The sequence below is a fragment of the Tachysurus fulvidraco genome, chromosome 15 (genome assembly GCF_022655615.1).
Source record: "Tachysurus fulvidraco isolate hzauxx_2018 chromosome 15, HZAU_PFXX_2.0, whole genome shotgun sequence".
Lineage (NCBI taxonomy): Eukaryota > Metazoa > Chordata > Actinopteri > Siluriformes > Bagridae > Tachysurus > Tachysurus fulvidraco.
Window position 1 is genome coordinate 5,499,586 of NC_062532.1, and position 14,212 is coordinate 5,513,797.

At 39.2% G+C, this 14,212-nt stretch overlaps 2 protein-coding genes across 2 annotated transcripts in view; one reads left to right on the top strand and one right to left on the bottom strand.

Annotated features, from left to right (window-relative positions):
• The window catches only part of LOC113659134 (carcinoembryonic antigen-related cell adhesion molecule 5-like), a 569,148-nt gene that overhangs the window by 432,625 nt on the left and 122,311 nt on the right, over positions 1-14,212 (top strand). The window contains exons 10-11 of the mRNA XM_047801199.1: positions 6,704-7,024; positions 8,215-8,457. Coding sequence (XP_047657155.1) covers positions 6,704-7,024; positions 8,215-8,457 — 564 coding nt within the window. The remainder of the gene's footprint in view (positions 1-6,703; positions 7,025-8,214; positions 8,458-14,212) is intronic.
• The window catches only part of LOC113659135 (carcinoembryonic antigen-related cell adhesion molecule 5-like), a 109,238-nt gene that overhangs the window by 28,956 nt on the left and 66,070 nt on the right, over positions 1-14,212 (bottom strand). The gene's annotated exons all lie outside the window — the stretch shown is intronic.

Here is a 14,212-nt window from a genome sequence, read left to right on the forward strand (position 1 = left end):
TGTGATTAGAGGTTGTGTGGTCCTACCTTCAATGTTCACCTGGAGAGTAGATTTGCCTTTACTTCTCCCGTCTACATCAAAGGTGTTTATAGTGTATGTTCCAGACTCGCTCCTCTTTGCACTGGTTAGTATCATAGTTTTATTATCATTAACAAACTGCCATCTTGAGAGACGTGGTGTTGGTGGGGAACTTTGAGTTTTTCTATATCTTAAAATTAAATCAGTGGTCTTTAGGTCAAACCCATCCTACAAAAGACCCATCCAAACCAAACCCACCCAACAAAAGACAGTGCAAACAACAAATACAAGACAATACACAAAAGACAATACACAAAAACAGTGACCAATGTAAATACTGTATGTTCAATCAATTTTTCGTGTGCAGAAATACTGGAAGGAACACATTTGTATCATAGCAGCAGTTACATGAGGTATTGTAAGGTAGGGTGCAAAACAGCAGTCAAAACGTGAGACAGCATGTGCAAAGAGCAAAAAAAGTATGCAAAACAGCATGTAAACAGTTTGGTATGATGGTGCTGTAGACATGGATGTAAATTGGAGTGCGTAGGTGGCGTAGGTCATTGCATTCCATACATATGCGTGTGTGTGTGTTTTGTGTGTGTGTGTGTGTGTGTGTGTGTGTGTGTGTGTGTGTGTGTGTGTGTGTGTGTGTGTTGTGCTCAGTTCAGTTCAGTGTGGTCATCCACAATGCTGTTGGCTTTGCAGATGCAGCGTGTTGTGTAAATGTCCATGATAGAAGGAAGAGAGACTCCAATGATCTTCTTAGCTGTCCTCAATATCCTCTGCAGGGACATGCGATCCAGGATGGTGCGGTTCCCAAACCAGACAGTTTTGCAGCTGCTCAGAATGCTTTCAGTGGTCCTGTAGAACGTAGTAAGGATGGGGCGGGAGATGGGCTTTTCTCAGACTTTGTAATAGATGCTGCTGGGCTTTCTTGCTGATGAAGCTGGTGTTGATTGACCAGGTGAAGTTCTCCGATAGATGTACTGTACACGAAGAAATTTGGGGCTCTTGATGATCTCTATGGATGATCCGTCGACGTTCAGCAGATTGTTCCCTCTGTGCTTTAGTTTTATCAACATTCAGAGACAAGTTGTTGGCTCTACACCAGGCAGTTAGCTGTTGCACCTACTTTTTGTATGCTGACTCATTGGTCTTGCTGATGAGACCCACCATAGTCGTGTCATTGGTGAACTTGATGATATGGTTCGATCTGGGTATTGCTGCACATTCGTGAGTCAGCAAGGTGAACAGCAGTGGACTGAGCATGCAGTCCTAAGGGGCTCCAGTACTCAGTGTGGTGGTGCTGGAGATGCTGTTCCTGACAGGTCTCCCAGTCAGGAAGTCCAGGATCCAGTTGCAGTGGAAGGTGTTCATTCCCAGCAGGCTCATATTCTCAATTAGGTGCTGAGGGATGATTGTCTATACTGTAAGTGTCTATATTGTCCAGGTGGGTGAGGGCTACATGAAAGGCTGAGGCAATGGCGTCGTCCATAGAGCAGTTTGGACTATATGCAAACTGTAGGGGGTCCAGTGAGGGTGGTAACTGGGTCTTGATGTGCCTCATGATGACCTCCTTAAAGCACTTCTCAAAGCATGGTCTTCCGTCCCGCTACATTGTTCCGCAACTGATTTTAGAAGTCATTCAGTGCATCTGGGAGGGAGGCATCACTATCACAGGCAGGTGAAGCTGTCTTGTAGTTCACCTGTACTGTATGCCACATGCGCCGGGTTTCTCCGCTGTCCTGGAAGTGGCTGTGGATTGTCTAGGCTTGTGTGTGCTTTGATTCTATGATGGCTTGGGACAGTTTTGCCCTTTGCTAGGTCTCTAGTCTTCAGCAGCACACTCACTTTAGCAGTCATTCGTGGCTTCCGGTTGGAGCGTGTGGTGATGGTCTGGGAGACGGTCACGTCATCATTGTACTTGCCTTGCACAATGCACTTGATGTAGCTGGTCAATGATGCCGTGTACACCATCAAGACATGCACCCAGTGACCAATGATAAATATTCTATGAATGATATCTAATTTAACTTAAAAAATCGAACGAGGAATCTTATCTTAAGAGTGATTCAAGACCAATCTCAAAGCAATTCTGAGCAAGGAAAATACAAACGTATATCTTAGAGAGGAGGTGTTTTATGACACATATGACATTATGGTCTAATATAAGCTTCACTTTGTCTCTATGTTAAGATATTTGAGGCTATATCATGTAGGGATTATAGAATATATTATAGATGTTATCTATGTTATCCCTACATGATCTAATCTGTAGCATCTATCAGTATTAAATATTGTACATGTCTTCTCCTTCACCTTTTGGCCATTTTCCCTTCTGCTGAAGAAACACTTAAAGCCTCTTAAAAGTACTCCTCATTACTCCTAAGACTTTTTGATCCTTTTGAGCTCTTTTTAGGGTTAAGATGCTTTGCAAATAACATATTGCAGTAACCGGGGTAGATTAGTAAACCCTGGACTCTTGAGCAGGAGCCTTTCCCAGGGGACTCAAGTTGCTGGACAGTCTGCATGAGTTAATAACCCATGGCAGGACACACACACACACACACACACACACACACACACACACACTAGACAGTTTAGACATTTTAAAGGGGAAATGTTTGTAGTCAATGGTTGCCCTTCTTGATGATGACGTTCTTCCTGTCACTGTTCCTCCTTAACTGTATGCTACAGTATATACAGACAATAGAACAGTTTAGAACAAATGAGTGTGTAGGTGAGTTACGTTAAAAAAATACTAAAATCATTAATAATAACTAAAACAGATTTTATTTCAGCATTCACACATTCAGTACATAAGACTTAGAAATTAGATTTACATTTCAAAAATATTTAATATTTTATTAAATTGCTGCCACTGTAGAATCACAGCATTACAATGGGCTTAAAATATCACAATATATACACTTCTGCATTTTTAATTAAATGAAGCCTCATTTGTATAAAAATATTAAAATGTAAAATGAAATACTGAGAGAGACTATAGTTATAGTTAATATAATTTTTATTGATCATGGCTTGAATCTCCGTTAGAGGGCACTTCCACAGCCCCTACCAGTTCATGCCCTGGAAGGGTGCCTTTTGGCTGCCGGGCCCAGAACCATACAGACAGATCTGCTCACCTTACGCATTGGCTGTCATATGAACTTAGATCCCTTAGAGCCAGGAGTTAATGCTTCTGTGTTACTACAGACTGCCTCATCCAGGCCCACCTAGTGTAAGAGTAGAGCTTCAGGCACACAATCATGGAGCAAAACCTTGCTCTGTCAACACAAGCATTTCACCATTCACTAATATTATGGAAAGGTTTTAGGAAATCAGTTCCCATTTCTGTTTTTCTCTTTTTTATACCCAGCTCCAAAAATATAACGTACCTTGGATCATGTTTCACCAAAAGACATAAAATGACATTACAGTATACTATAATTTTAGCAGCTCAAACAGAGGGTTAAGGGTCTTTTGCAGTTAACCCAGGATATAATATATCTCAGGAATATAACCATTTAAAGTTTAAAACATGAAAGCTTTTGAGGACACAGTTTTACCTTTGTATTTACCAGGGTAGGAGTAGTGGCATTAATGCTGATGACTGTTAATTACTGTAACTTGTTTGTGTGGAGTTTTGCCTGTGTTTCTGCATCTCCTCTAAGGCTTTTGGGTCTAGATGAAAATGAAAAAGAAGAGAAAATAAAAGGAAGTTTCTTGTTGCAGTTTTCAGTGTTGAACCCACAAAGCTGCAGCTTCCTAAGCAGCTCACACACTGAGTTGCTCAATTATTTTAACACCAACATTTCAGCTTCTCTTTAAAAAAAGAAGTGTCAGTTTTTTATGAGGCCGTTTTCTACCATTTTTAAGTGTTACGTGAGTGAAATATATGATCAAAATGTCTAACATTGTTCAGCTCTAAATGTATTTTCAGTTTATGTCTAAAACTTTCTATTGAATTGATTTAAATTTCTGTGGCTTGTATTTGTTAATGATATTTTTTTTAATTATTTTGTTTATTGTAAAAATAATTTCATTTTATTATTAATGTACTGTATTATCTATCACTATATAAGACTAGAGCGTATTTCCTTTTTGTTCTTTGAAATAATGCCAAAAAAAGTTTTTGTTCAGTTTGACTGTGTTCATGTGTGTGTGTGTGTGATATCGTGCGTTCTTGAGTGTGTGTGAAATCGTGCCTTAAGAATTAACACATGAGGTTTTACACCCCTGGTAACTTATGGGCAGAAACTTAGTTGATCAGTCAGCCAAGTCAATGTGTTTTTTTGTTGTTTTTTAAAAGCGTACATATACATTTCAAATTTGTTCTATATTGTAATAATGAATAGAGAACATATTGCTGTAACTCTCCAAAACGTCTGTTATTATATTTGCTTTTGAATAATAAAACATATAAAATTATATATTAAACTCTCTCAGTTTGTGTTCCTGGTGAAGAGCAATTGCAGTGCTTGGTTCCAAAAAAAAAAAAACAATTAAATGAAGAATTAAAGAAATAAACGATGAATCATTGATTTTTAATCATTTTCACATTTATCTGAAATAAACATGCAGAATGTCAAACTCAGGATTTCAGGATTAAATGGATGGGTAATACTTACAAACAAAGGCAGATGTAAGTGCAGATTCTATTTATTATAATGTGCAAAAAGAACTAAATATGTGAAGCAGGACAACTCTAAACAAAAGCACTAGGAATGAAAAGATACAAACATGAGGACAAGGATGAGACACACTGTAGCATCAACAGTAACAAGACCAAGACACAATGAGAAAACAGGAACTTAAATGATGTGGCACTAAAGTGATAATCCAACACAGGAGAACGTGATCATGGGGGAAATGGGAAACACAACAATGATGAGACCTAAAAAGGACCAGGCTGTTATGAGAGGTTTATAGACCCTGTATGACCATGTAAGTATGAGTGAGTAAAATATTTCCTCAGACAAGACGAACAAACCACAGGCTTGCTTTACCACTTTCAAGTCAAGGGGTGTAGATGGTGTATGGAACTTCCTGTTTCTCAGTAAAGTATTATTAGTTCTGTAAAAGAAGCTCCATCTTGCTTTTGTAGTCGTTCATCACTCAGGTCCAAGATCTCCATCAAGTACAGAGAGAGGATTGTTCTCTGGACAAAATGAGAATACAGGTCATTTTTGGAGTCCTGTTGATTTACACCCACGTTGTCATGGGTAAGTTTTATCCTCTAATAATGCATGATTCATTTATTTACTACATGTGCAGTTGTACAGTTTCTGCTTTATGAAATGAGAAATGGTCTAAATGTAGTTTAAACCTGTGAGATCAGATATCAGTAAATCGGTCAGCTTTTAATGAAAACTTCCTGCACTTCAAATGTTTTTCTTCAATCAATTAATTTATGTCTTAGTAAAAAATAAATTCTAAGAAATTGAAGACTTCCAAAGGCACTAAACTGTCTAAAATATATTTTAATATATAATAATTCTGATCCTATTGTTTAACCCTGTGTCCAATTTTCTTTTCCATTAATTACATTTACATTTACAGCATGTGACAGACACACTTATCCAGAGCGATGTACAAAAGTGCTTTTAAGTCTCTAACATTGAATACATTAACTCTGGGCTGTCTGTGTCGAATGTGCTGCTTTACAGCCAGACTGGTTTGGATCTTGGAGGATGTTCTGTGAGAGTGTTACACATCATCAGTGTTAAGATGTAGATTTAAAGGAGTCTAAAGCAAGTAAAGTTTTCACAGTACAGATTATGGCTGGGCGAAATGACAAAAATCTAATAATATTTAATACAAATACATAAACACAATCAGAGATAAATATTAATTTACTTTTAAACTTTATTGTTTTTCTATATTTCTCTAAAGCTCCTTTAAGAAAATGTGCATTCTTGAAAGCGCAATACAAAAAAATTGAAAATTGAATGTGCTACATTTAAAAGATTCTACAACATCCCTGATATATATACAATTTTTGGGGATTGTTATTTTCTGTTTTCATGCAATTTTGCTTTATTTGTAAAATAGACTTTGGATGATGTTGGTAGAAAAATTCTACCTCAGAGAAACACTTGCACAACAGTTTTCTGAAATATCATTTATCCTTTAATCAACTGTGATGTTAGAATGATTTCCCTGCCATTTTAATCGTAAATAAATTTTACGGATTATGTTTAACGACAACGGCATTGACGATATGTCACGGCGTCATGCTAACTGCTAACACATCTTGTAGGAACGAATACTAATAAAACCTCCTTTTTTACTAAAGAACGCGGGTCACTATAAACACTGTAACTTAGTACTGTTGTCTTCAATACTCTAAACCTCGATAATCTTCGGTGAAGTATCTTTATCGCACAAGCGTCACAAAACACAACACTACACTCGCCATGAGCTCTCTCTCTCTCTCTCTCTCTCTCTCTCTCTCTCTCTCTCTCTCGCTCTCCTGCTGTACTTCCGGGAATGCGAGTTGGATTACTTGTCAAAATAAAAGTATTACAAATACAATCACTTAAGATTATATATAAGTATAAACCTATTATGTAAATAATCACTTGGAGAAAATACTGTTTTAAAGTTTATACAGATCAGAGGTGTGTTTCAGTTAACAATAATATTAACAGAATGCTGATGTTTTTTTCTTCTTCTGCAGGTTCACTGTTTCAGGATCATGTTGTCTGTAGATTTAATCAGAGTAATCAGTGTTATGTAGCTGTGGGACAACGACTGCACCTGCAAATGCCGCTGGAGGATGGGTTTGACCTAAAGTTCACTAGTTTAATTATAAGATATAGAAAAACCCAAAGTTCCCCAACACCAACACCACGTCTCCCAAGATGGCAGTTTGTTAATGATAATAAAACTATGATACTAACCAGTGCAGAGAGGAGCGACTCTGGAACATACACTTTAAACACCTTTGATGTAGACGGGAGAAGTAACGGCAATTCTACTCTCCAGGTGAACATTGAAGGTAGGACCACACAACCTCTAATCACATCACACAGCACACTACAAGTTATTTCAGGAATGTATAAAATATAAGCATTCGTCCACACTAAAGTCTCTTTATTTTTATATTTTAAAATTTATTTATGTAAATGAGGCTTCATCTAATTAAAAAATGCAGAAATGTACATCCACACTATTGTCTCTCTCAAGATTTTCTTTTATATTTTCATATTTCAAGTTCAAGTTCGTTTTCTTTATTGTCAACTCTTCCACATGTACAGTACATACATAGAGAATTGAAATTGTATTTCTCTCAATCCCAAGGTGCAAAATATTAACAATGGAATTTAAATAAAGCAGTGCAAGGCATATGCAGGTAAAGTGCAGATAAAAATGAGCAGACCAATGCTGCACAAAGTGACTGGTGCATGTTGTCGTATGTTAGTGGGAGGGGGGAGTGGAAGGACCTGGGGATGTGGGATCTGGTGGGGTGTGTTGGGTTCATAGATCTGTGGTGCCTGGGGCAGAAAAGGGAAGTGGAGGCAGGTTCGAGAGCGAGTTCAGCTTCCTGACAGCCTGATGAATGAAGCTGTCCTTCAATCTGTTGGTCCTGGCTCGGAGACTCCGCAGTCTCCTCCCTGATGGCAGCAGACTGAAGAAGCTGTGTAATGGGTGGGTGGAATAATCTTCTCAGCTGCTCTCATTATGTGCTGTAGTGTCTTTACAGGATGCGTTGCAAGCACCGTATCACGCAGTGATGCAGCGTGATAGTATGCTCTTGATGGTGCCTCTGTAGAAGGTGTGCATGATGGGTGGCATGGCTCTGGCTCTGCGCAGAGACGCTGCTGTGATTTCTTGGCCAGTGCTGCTGCATTTTCAGTCCAGGAGAGGTCCTCTGTGATGTGCACACCCAAGAACTTGGTGCTACTCACTCTCTCCACAGTGGCACCGTTGATGGTCAGAGGAGCATGTTGAGTGTGCGCTCTCCTGAAGTCGACAACAATTTATTTATGTAAACGAGGCTTCACCTAATTAAAAATGCAAATATACAGATTAACAAAAACAATTGGGGTTTTAACGTTATTAGAAATATATATATTTTTGCTGTATCTATTTTTAAGATTATTTTGTTGTGTTTATGACTTGTTATTTATTTCTGGTTTGATAATGTGTTTAGTAATTTATTCTGAGGTGTTTATCTCTAATCTACAGCTCAGGTGTCCTCAGTGAAAGTGTCCTACAGCTGCTTGTCCTCTGGAGTCATGAAAGTGACCTGTTCTGCTGATGGAGACAACCTTCACTTCAGCTGGACTTCTGACTTTAACACACTCCCTCAACTGGAGAACGGGACCAGCACTGTCACACTGGAACAAGACCATCAAGGAAACATCACCTGCCATGTAGAAAATCATGTCAGCCGTGACCACGATACTGCTGAACTCCACCAATGTCCTGGTGAGTCTGTCTTTTATAAAGAATGATTTAATAAACAAAATTCCAATGCAGCAGTTTGTGAACACAGAGACAAAGCAGTCAGATCCAGACACATCCTGAGGACAGCATTGATTAAATCCTGCCTGTCCTCATATACAGTCTTTAATAATCTGAAAATTTAATATATAAAATGTATTTAAGAATTATAATCTATACTGTGTGTGTGTGTGTGTGTGTGTGTGTGTGTGTGTGTGTGTGTGTGTGTGTGTGTGTGTGTGTGTGTATATGAAACATGTACAGTACCTTTATTTATAAATGACAAATATTGTATAAAAACATACAGTAATAAAAGAGAATGTTAAAAAAAAAAAGGTTTTACTATAAAGAGTATTATTTACCTTGGAGATCAGACGACTTGAGCTAACGGAAGATGCTCACGGAGGTTGGGGGAGGAGTAAACAGACGGAGGAGTTAGGAGGAATTACACTTTCACTTTCGTTCACTTACTCGTTACTGTACACTCTTAATGCTACTTTACACTTAAATGGAACTTAACTAAACTTCACTAAAATTAATAAACTTAACTGAAATTCTATTAACCTAACTGAACTTAAATGCTACAATTTTTGTTTTCTTTACATTAATTTTGTTTAATTTTCTTCATCTATTTTCTCTTCACTTGTTTTTGCCTTTTTTGTCACTCTTTCCTCACTAACATATCAAGCATCGCGTTATTTCAGGCAGGCCACGTAGTAAGCTGCATCAGCTGCTAATCAGCTGTCCACGAGGCGCACCAATCCGGCACAACTTCTGTAATTTCCCCTCCCCTCCTCTCTCTCCCTCTCTCTCCCTCTCTCTCTCTCTCTCTCTCTCTCTCTCTCTCTCTCTCTCAGATTTCTTGATTGTGTTTGTGCTCGTGTGGCTCTTTGAGGTCATCATCCTGCTGTCTGTGTTAGTGGACACACTGTACATTTACCCCAGAATCTCCAGGAAACAGAGGACACCAGGGAGTAAGATGTAATACTTGTTAGCTTGGAAAATAAACATATTACCAAAGTCTATATTTGAATATATGTGTAACATGTAAAAACAGAAGACCAGGAACAACTAGAAAACTGAATGTCTAAAACTGATGTATTGTCTAAAGCTGATCAACTGAGCTTTATTTTTTCCATCAGAAAAGCCAGGACCAGGAAGCTCAGTAACCCTGAACAAGGATTAGAAGAGGCAGTCTGTGGCTGATCTCCTCTATATGAGCAGCCATCGCTCTCCGTCTCATCCAGACTAAAACCTGATAAAACTGTAACCATTACCATAACAGTGTAACAGTGCTATCTGCTTACCGACCTTGCTATTGCTCTGTTTTGGATTATTTGCTCTGTGTTTTGAAAAAAAAAATAAATCAGCCTTATTATTCATATATTATACTGAGTGCTAATTTTGTTTGTGTTTTACTTCTAATATTCTAACCACAATGTAATGCTTTGATGCTACTGTAAAAAGCCTATTTCTGGCTATTGCTACAGTACGATCTGCGTTGTGTAACAGAAGACACGGGAGAACTGGAACTGCAGCTGATTTGGAGAGTTTATTCTGAGTCCTTTAGATGGCACTGGACAGATTAAAGAGTACAGCATGAGAAAATGGCTCTGTCTGAGATTTTTCACCTCTCCTCAGCATGCTCAACGCAGTCTCAGTAAACATCACAATGATAACATACCATAAACAATATGCATAAAACACATTATAAATGACATTGAGTGCAAAATTAATCATTACAAACATTTGTCTAGATGTACAAAATAATCTCCTACAGCTAGTTTTAAATCAACCATGAATTAGAAAATAAACAAATTGATATAAAATGAATACATTGAAAGATAGAACAAATGTAAATCATACCTGGACAGATTAAAGAGTACGGCATGAGAAAATGGTTCTGTCTGGAGTGCCAACCCATCACAGGGCACACACACACACTCTCATTCACTCACGCAATCATACACTACGGACAATTTTCCAGAGATGCCAATCAACCTACCATGCATGTCTTTGGACTGGGGGAGGAAACCGGAGTACCCGGAGGAAACCCCCGAGTCACGGGGAGAACATGCAAACTCCACACACACAAGGAGGAGGTGGGAATCGAACCCCCAACCCTGGAGGTGTGAGGCGAACGTGCCATCCACTAAGCCACATTGCCTCCTCTAAATTCAATCCATCCATTCATAAAACACTTCCTAATACATTTATAACACTGTGAACAATAATATTACTGCATATTATTTACTTAATTAAACTTCTCAAACTTTTTACAGGCCTATATTGGGAGAGCACCGCTAACTGCTTACCTCTCCTCAGCGCGCTCAACGCAGGAATGACGTCACCACACAAGAGATATATAAAACGTTTTCCAAAAATGGCAAAAATAAGATACAAAACAAAATAATAAGGTTTTCTTGGACAAATTAATAGTAAGTAAATAAATAAAAATGAAAGGATGATTAGTGAAATACATTAATATTTTGAGTATACACTTATATTAACATCCGTCACACTACAAAGGCAAAAATTTTATATAATATTAAATATTTTTGAAATGTAAATCCAGTCTGAAATCTAATTCTAAGTCTACTATAATGAATGTGTAAATGCTGAAATAAAACCTACACACTGATGTGGTCTAGACTGTTTTATTATCTCTATGTACTGTAGCATACAGATAAGGAGGATCAGTGACTGGAAGAACGTCACCACGTCGTCAAGTATGTGGCTTGAACAACCACATACATTTACACCTGTCCAGTTTCATCTGAAATGTGTCCCAGACCATCTCCTGAAGTGGTTTGAACGATCGGATTTATATCCGTCTCGAAAACCGTTTTGGAGGGCATTTACACCTGGTCTTTTTACAATCGGATAGCTATCTGGTCACAGAAAACGCATGAATTGACCAGGTGTAAAATCCCCCAAAAATACAAGAGAATACACAAAAGACAATACACAAAAATAGTGACCAGTTTAAATACTGTATCTTCAATCAATATTATGTGTGCAGAAATACTGGAAGGAACACATTAGTATTATAGCAGCAGTTACATGAGGTATTGTAAGGTATTGTGCAAAACAGCAATCGAATGAAATGTGAGGCAGCATGTGCAAAGAGCAAAAAAGTGTGCAAAACAGCATGTAAACAGTTTGATATGATGGTGCTGTATTTGGTGTGTGTCATTGCAGTCTTGAATGTGCATATGTGTGTGTGTGTGTGTGTGTGTGTGTGTGTGTGTGTGTGTGTGTGTGTGTGTGTGTGTGTGCGTGTTTTGTGCTCGATACTGTTCAGTTCAGTTATTGAGGAGTCTGATGGCTTGTGCATGCTTTGCTTCTCTGATGTCTCAGGACAGTTTGGCCCTTGCTGTTCTTAGGGCCGCCCTGTCCCCTGTTTTGAAGGCTAGGTCTATAGTCTTCAGCAGCGTATGCACTTTAGCAGTCATCCATGGCTTCTGGTTTGAGCGTGTGTTGATGGTCGTGGAGACAGTCACATCATGATTGCACTTGCTGATGTAGCTGGTCACTGATTCCGTGTACACCATCAAGAAGGGCAACCATTGACCACAAACAGATGGCCTTTAAAATGCCTTTCATGGCTTTCATGGGATGTCTTAATTTTTTCACATGACTTTTTCACATCAATATTTGGTGTTACTAACTTTTGCCTTCAAGCCAGCATCAATTCTCATACAGTAGGTACACTTGCACAAAGTCTGCGATTTTGTAGGATTACAGTCAGGTGTATGATCACCCAATTATACCAATCAGGTGCTAATGATCATCAAGGTCACACAAAGGTTGAAACCTAGTCATGAACTGAAACAGAAACAGCTGTGTAGGAGGCTTAAAACTGGGTGAGGAACAGCCAAACTCTGCTACCAAGGTGAAGTTGTGAAAGACAAGTTTCATGTCATGGCAAGATTGAGCACAGCAACAAGACACCTGCATCATTTGACATCATTTGACAAAGAGGTCAAAGCAGACTGGGTTTTCAAGATGTGCTGTTTAAGCTCTTTTAAAGAAGCACAAAGAAACAGGCACCCTTGAGGATCGTAGACGCAGTGGTCGGGCAAAGGAAACTTAGTGCAGCAGATGAAAGACACATCAAGCTTTTTACCCTTCAAAATCGGAAGATGTCCTGCCATTAGCTCAGAACTGGCAGAAACTAGTGAGACCCAGGTACACCCATCTACTGTCCAGAAAAGTCTGTCCAGAAGTGGTCTTCATGGAAGAGTTGCAGCCAAAAAGCCATACCTCCGACGTGGGAACAAGGCCAAGCGACTCAAGTATAGACAAAAACATAGGAACTGGGGTGCAGAAAAATGGCAGCATGTGCTCTGGACTGATGAGTCAAAGTTTGAAATATTTGGATGTAACAGAAGGGGGTTTGTTCATCGAAGGGTTGGAGAGAGATACAATAATGAGTATCTGCAGGCAGCAGTGAAGCATGGTGGAGGTTCCTTGAACATTTGGGGCAGCATTTCTGCAAATGGAGTTGGAGATTTGGTCAGGATTACTGGTACTCTCAATGCTGAGAAATACAGGCAGATATTTATCCATCATGCAATGCCATCAGGGAGGCCCATGATTGGCCCCAAATTTGTTCTGCAGCAGGACAACGACCAAAAACATGAAGCTTTCAAACATTGTGCAAATTTAAAAGTCCTCCTCATTAAGACTTTTTGACCTCATGAGCTCTTTTAAGGGTTAAAATGCTTTGCAAATAAATAAACAGGACATGATGGTCCAGTGGTCAAGGCACTGGGTTCCTAATCAGAAGGTCGGGGTTCAAGCCAACAAGCTGCTGAGGCATCTATGTTGGGTCTTTGAGCAAGGCCCTTAACCACACCTGCTTGAGCAGACTCAAACCCACAACCTTAACCTCACCTGCTTGAGCAAGGCCCTTAATCTCACCTGCAGGGCGCCGCACGATGGCTGAACCTGCGCTTTGACCCCAGGCTCATAATAGCCTGGGATATGCAAAAAGGCCATCTGTTTGGAGTCAATGGTTGCCCTTCTTGATGATGACATACTTCCTGTCACTGTTTCTCCTTAACTGTATGCTACAGTATATACAGACTAGGGGTGGAGCCGAACCCGAATACGGTATTTGGAAAGGCACAAATAGCGTGTTTTTTACAAATACTTATTTCGAACAAATACTTAAAAAAATATTTGTATTCAGAAACACGAAAAACTTTATATCAAAAAGCTGCGTTTTCTCATGAGACCGCAGTGCAGCCCGCATGAGTGAGTGAGTGAGTGAGTGAGTGAGTGAGTGAGTGAGTGAGTGACATTTAGGAGTCGGGGGGATGGGGGGTAAAGAGGTGACTGACACAGGCTGCTCCACACAGCAACAGAGAAGACTCGACTGAGCGAAAAAAGACTTCACTGCATCACTGTTTTTGTTGAATAGATTTTTGTACCTTGACTGGGTTCAGGAGGCAGTTAATAACTTTCGGGAAGCGGAGTTTGATCGGGAGATTATTCCATTACGCTGCATTATTGACATCTGCAGTTGGTTGCTCTTATGTTCACTCCTGTTTACGTAGCTCTGTTAGCTCGGTATTTAAGCAGTAGGCTGTTGACAGAGTAACGGTAATGTTCGGTTAAAAAGGTTAAAACAATGCTTGTGTAGTTGTGTCGAATTGTATGCACTTGTGGGAGTTATATTGTACGTTTAAGTTACTCTGTCTTTTGCAGACAGCAAGATGTAGGCTATAGGCTA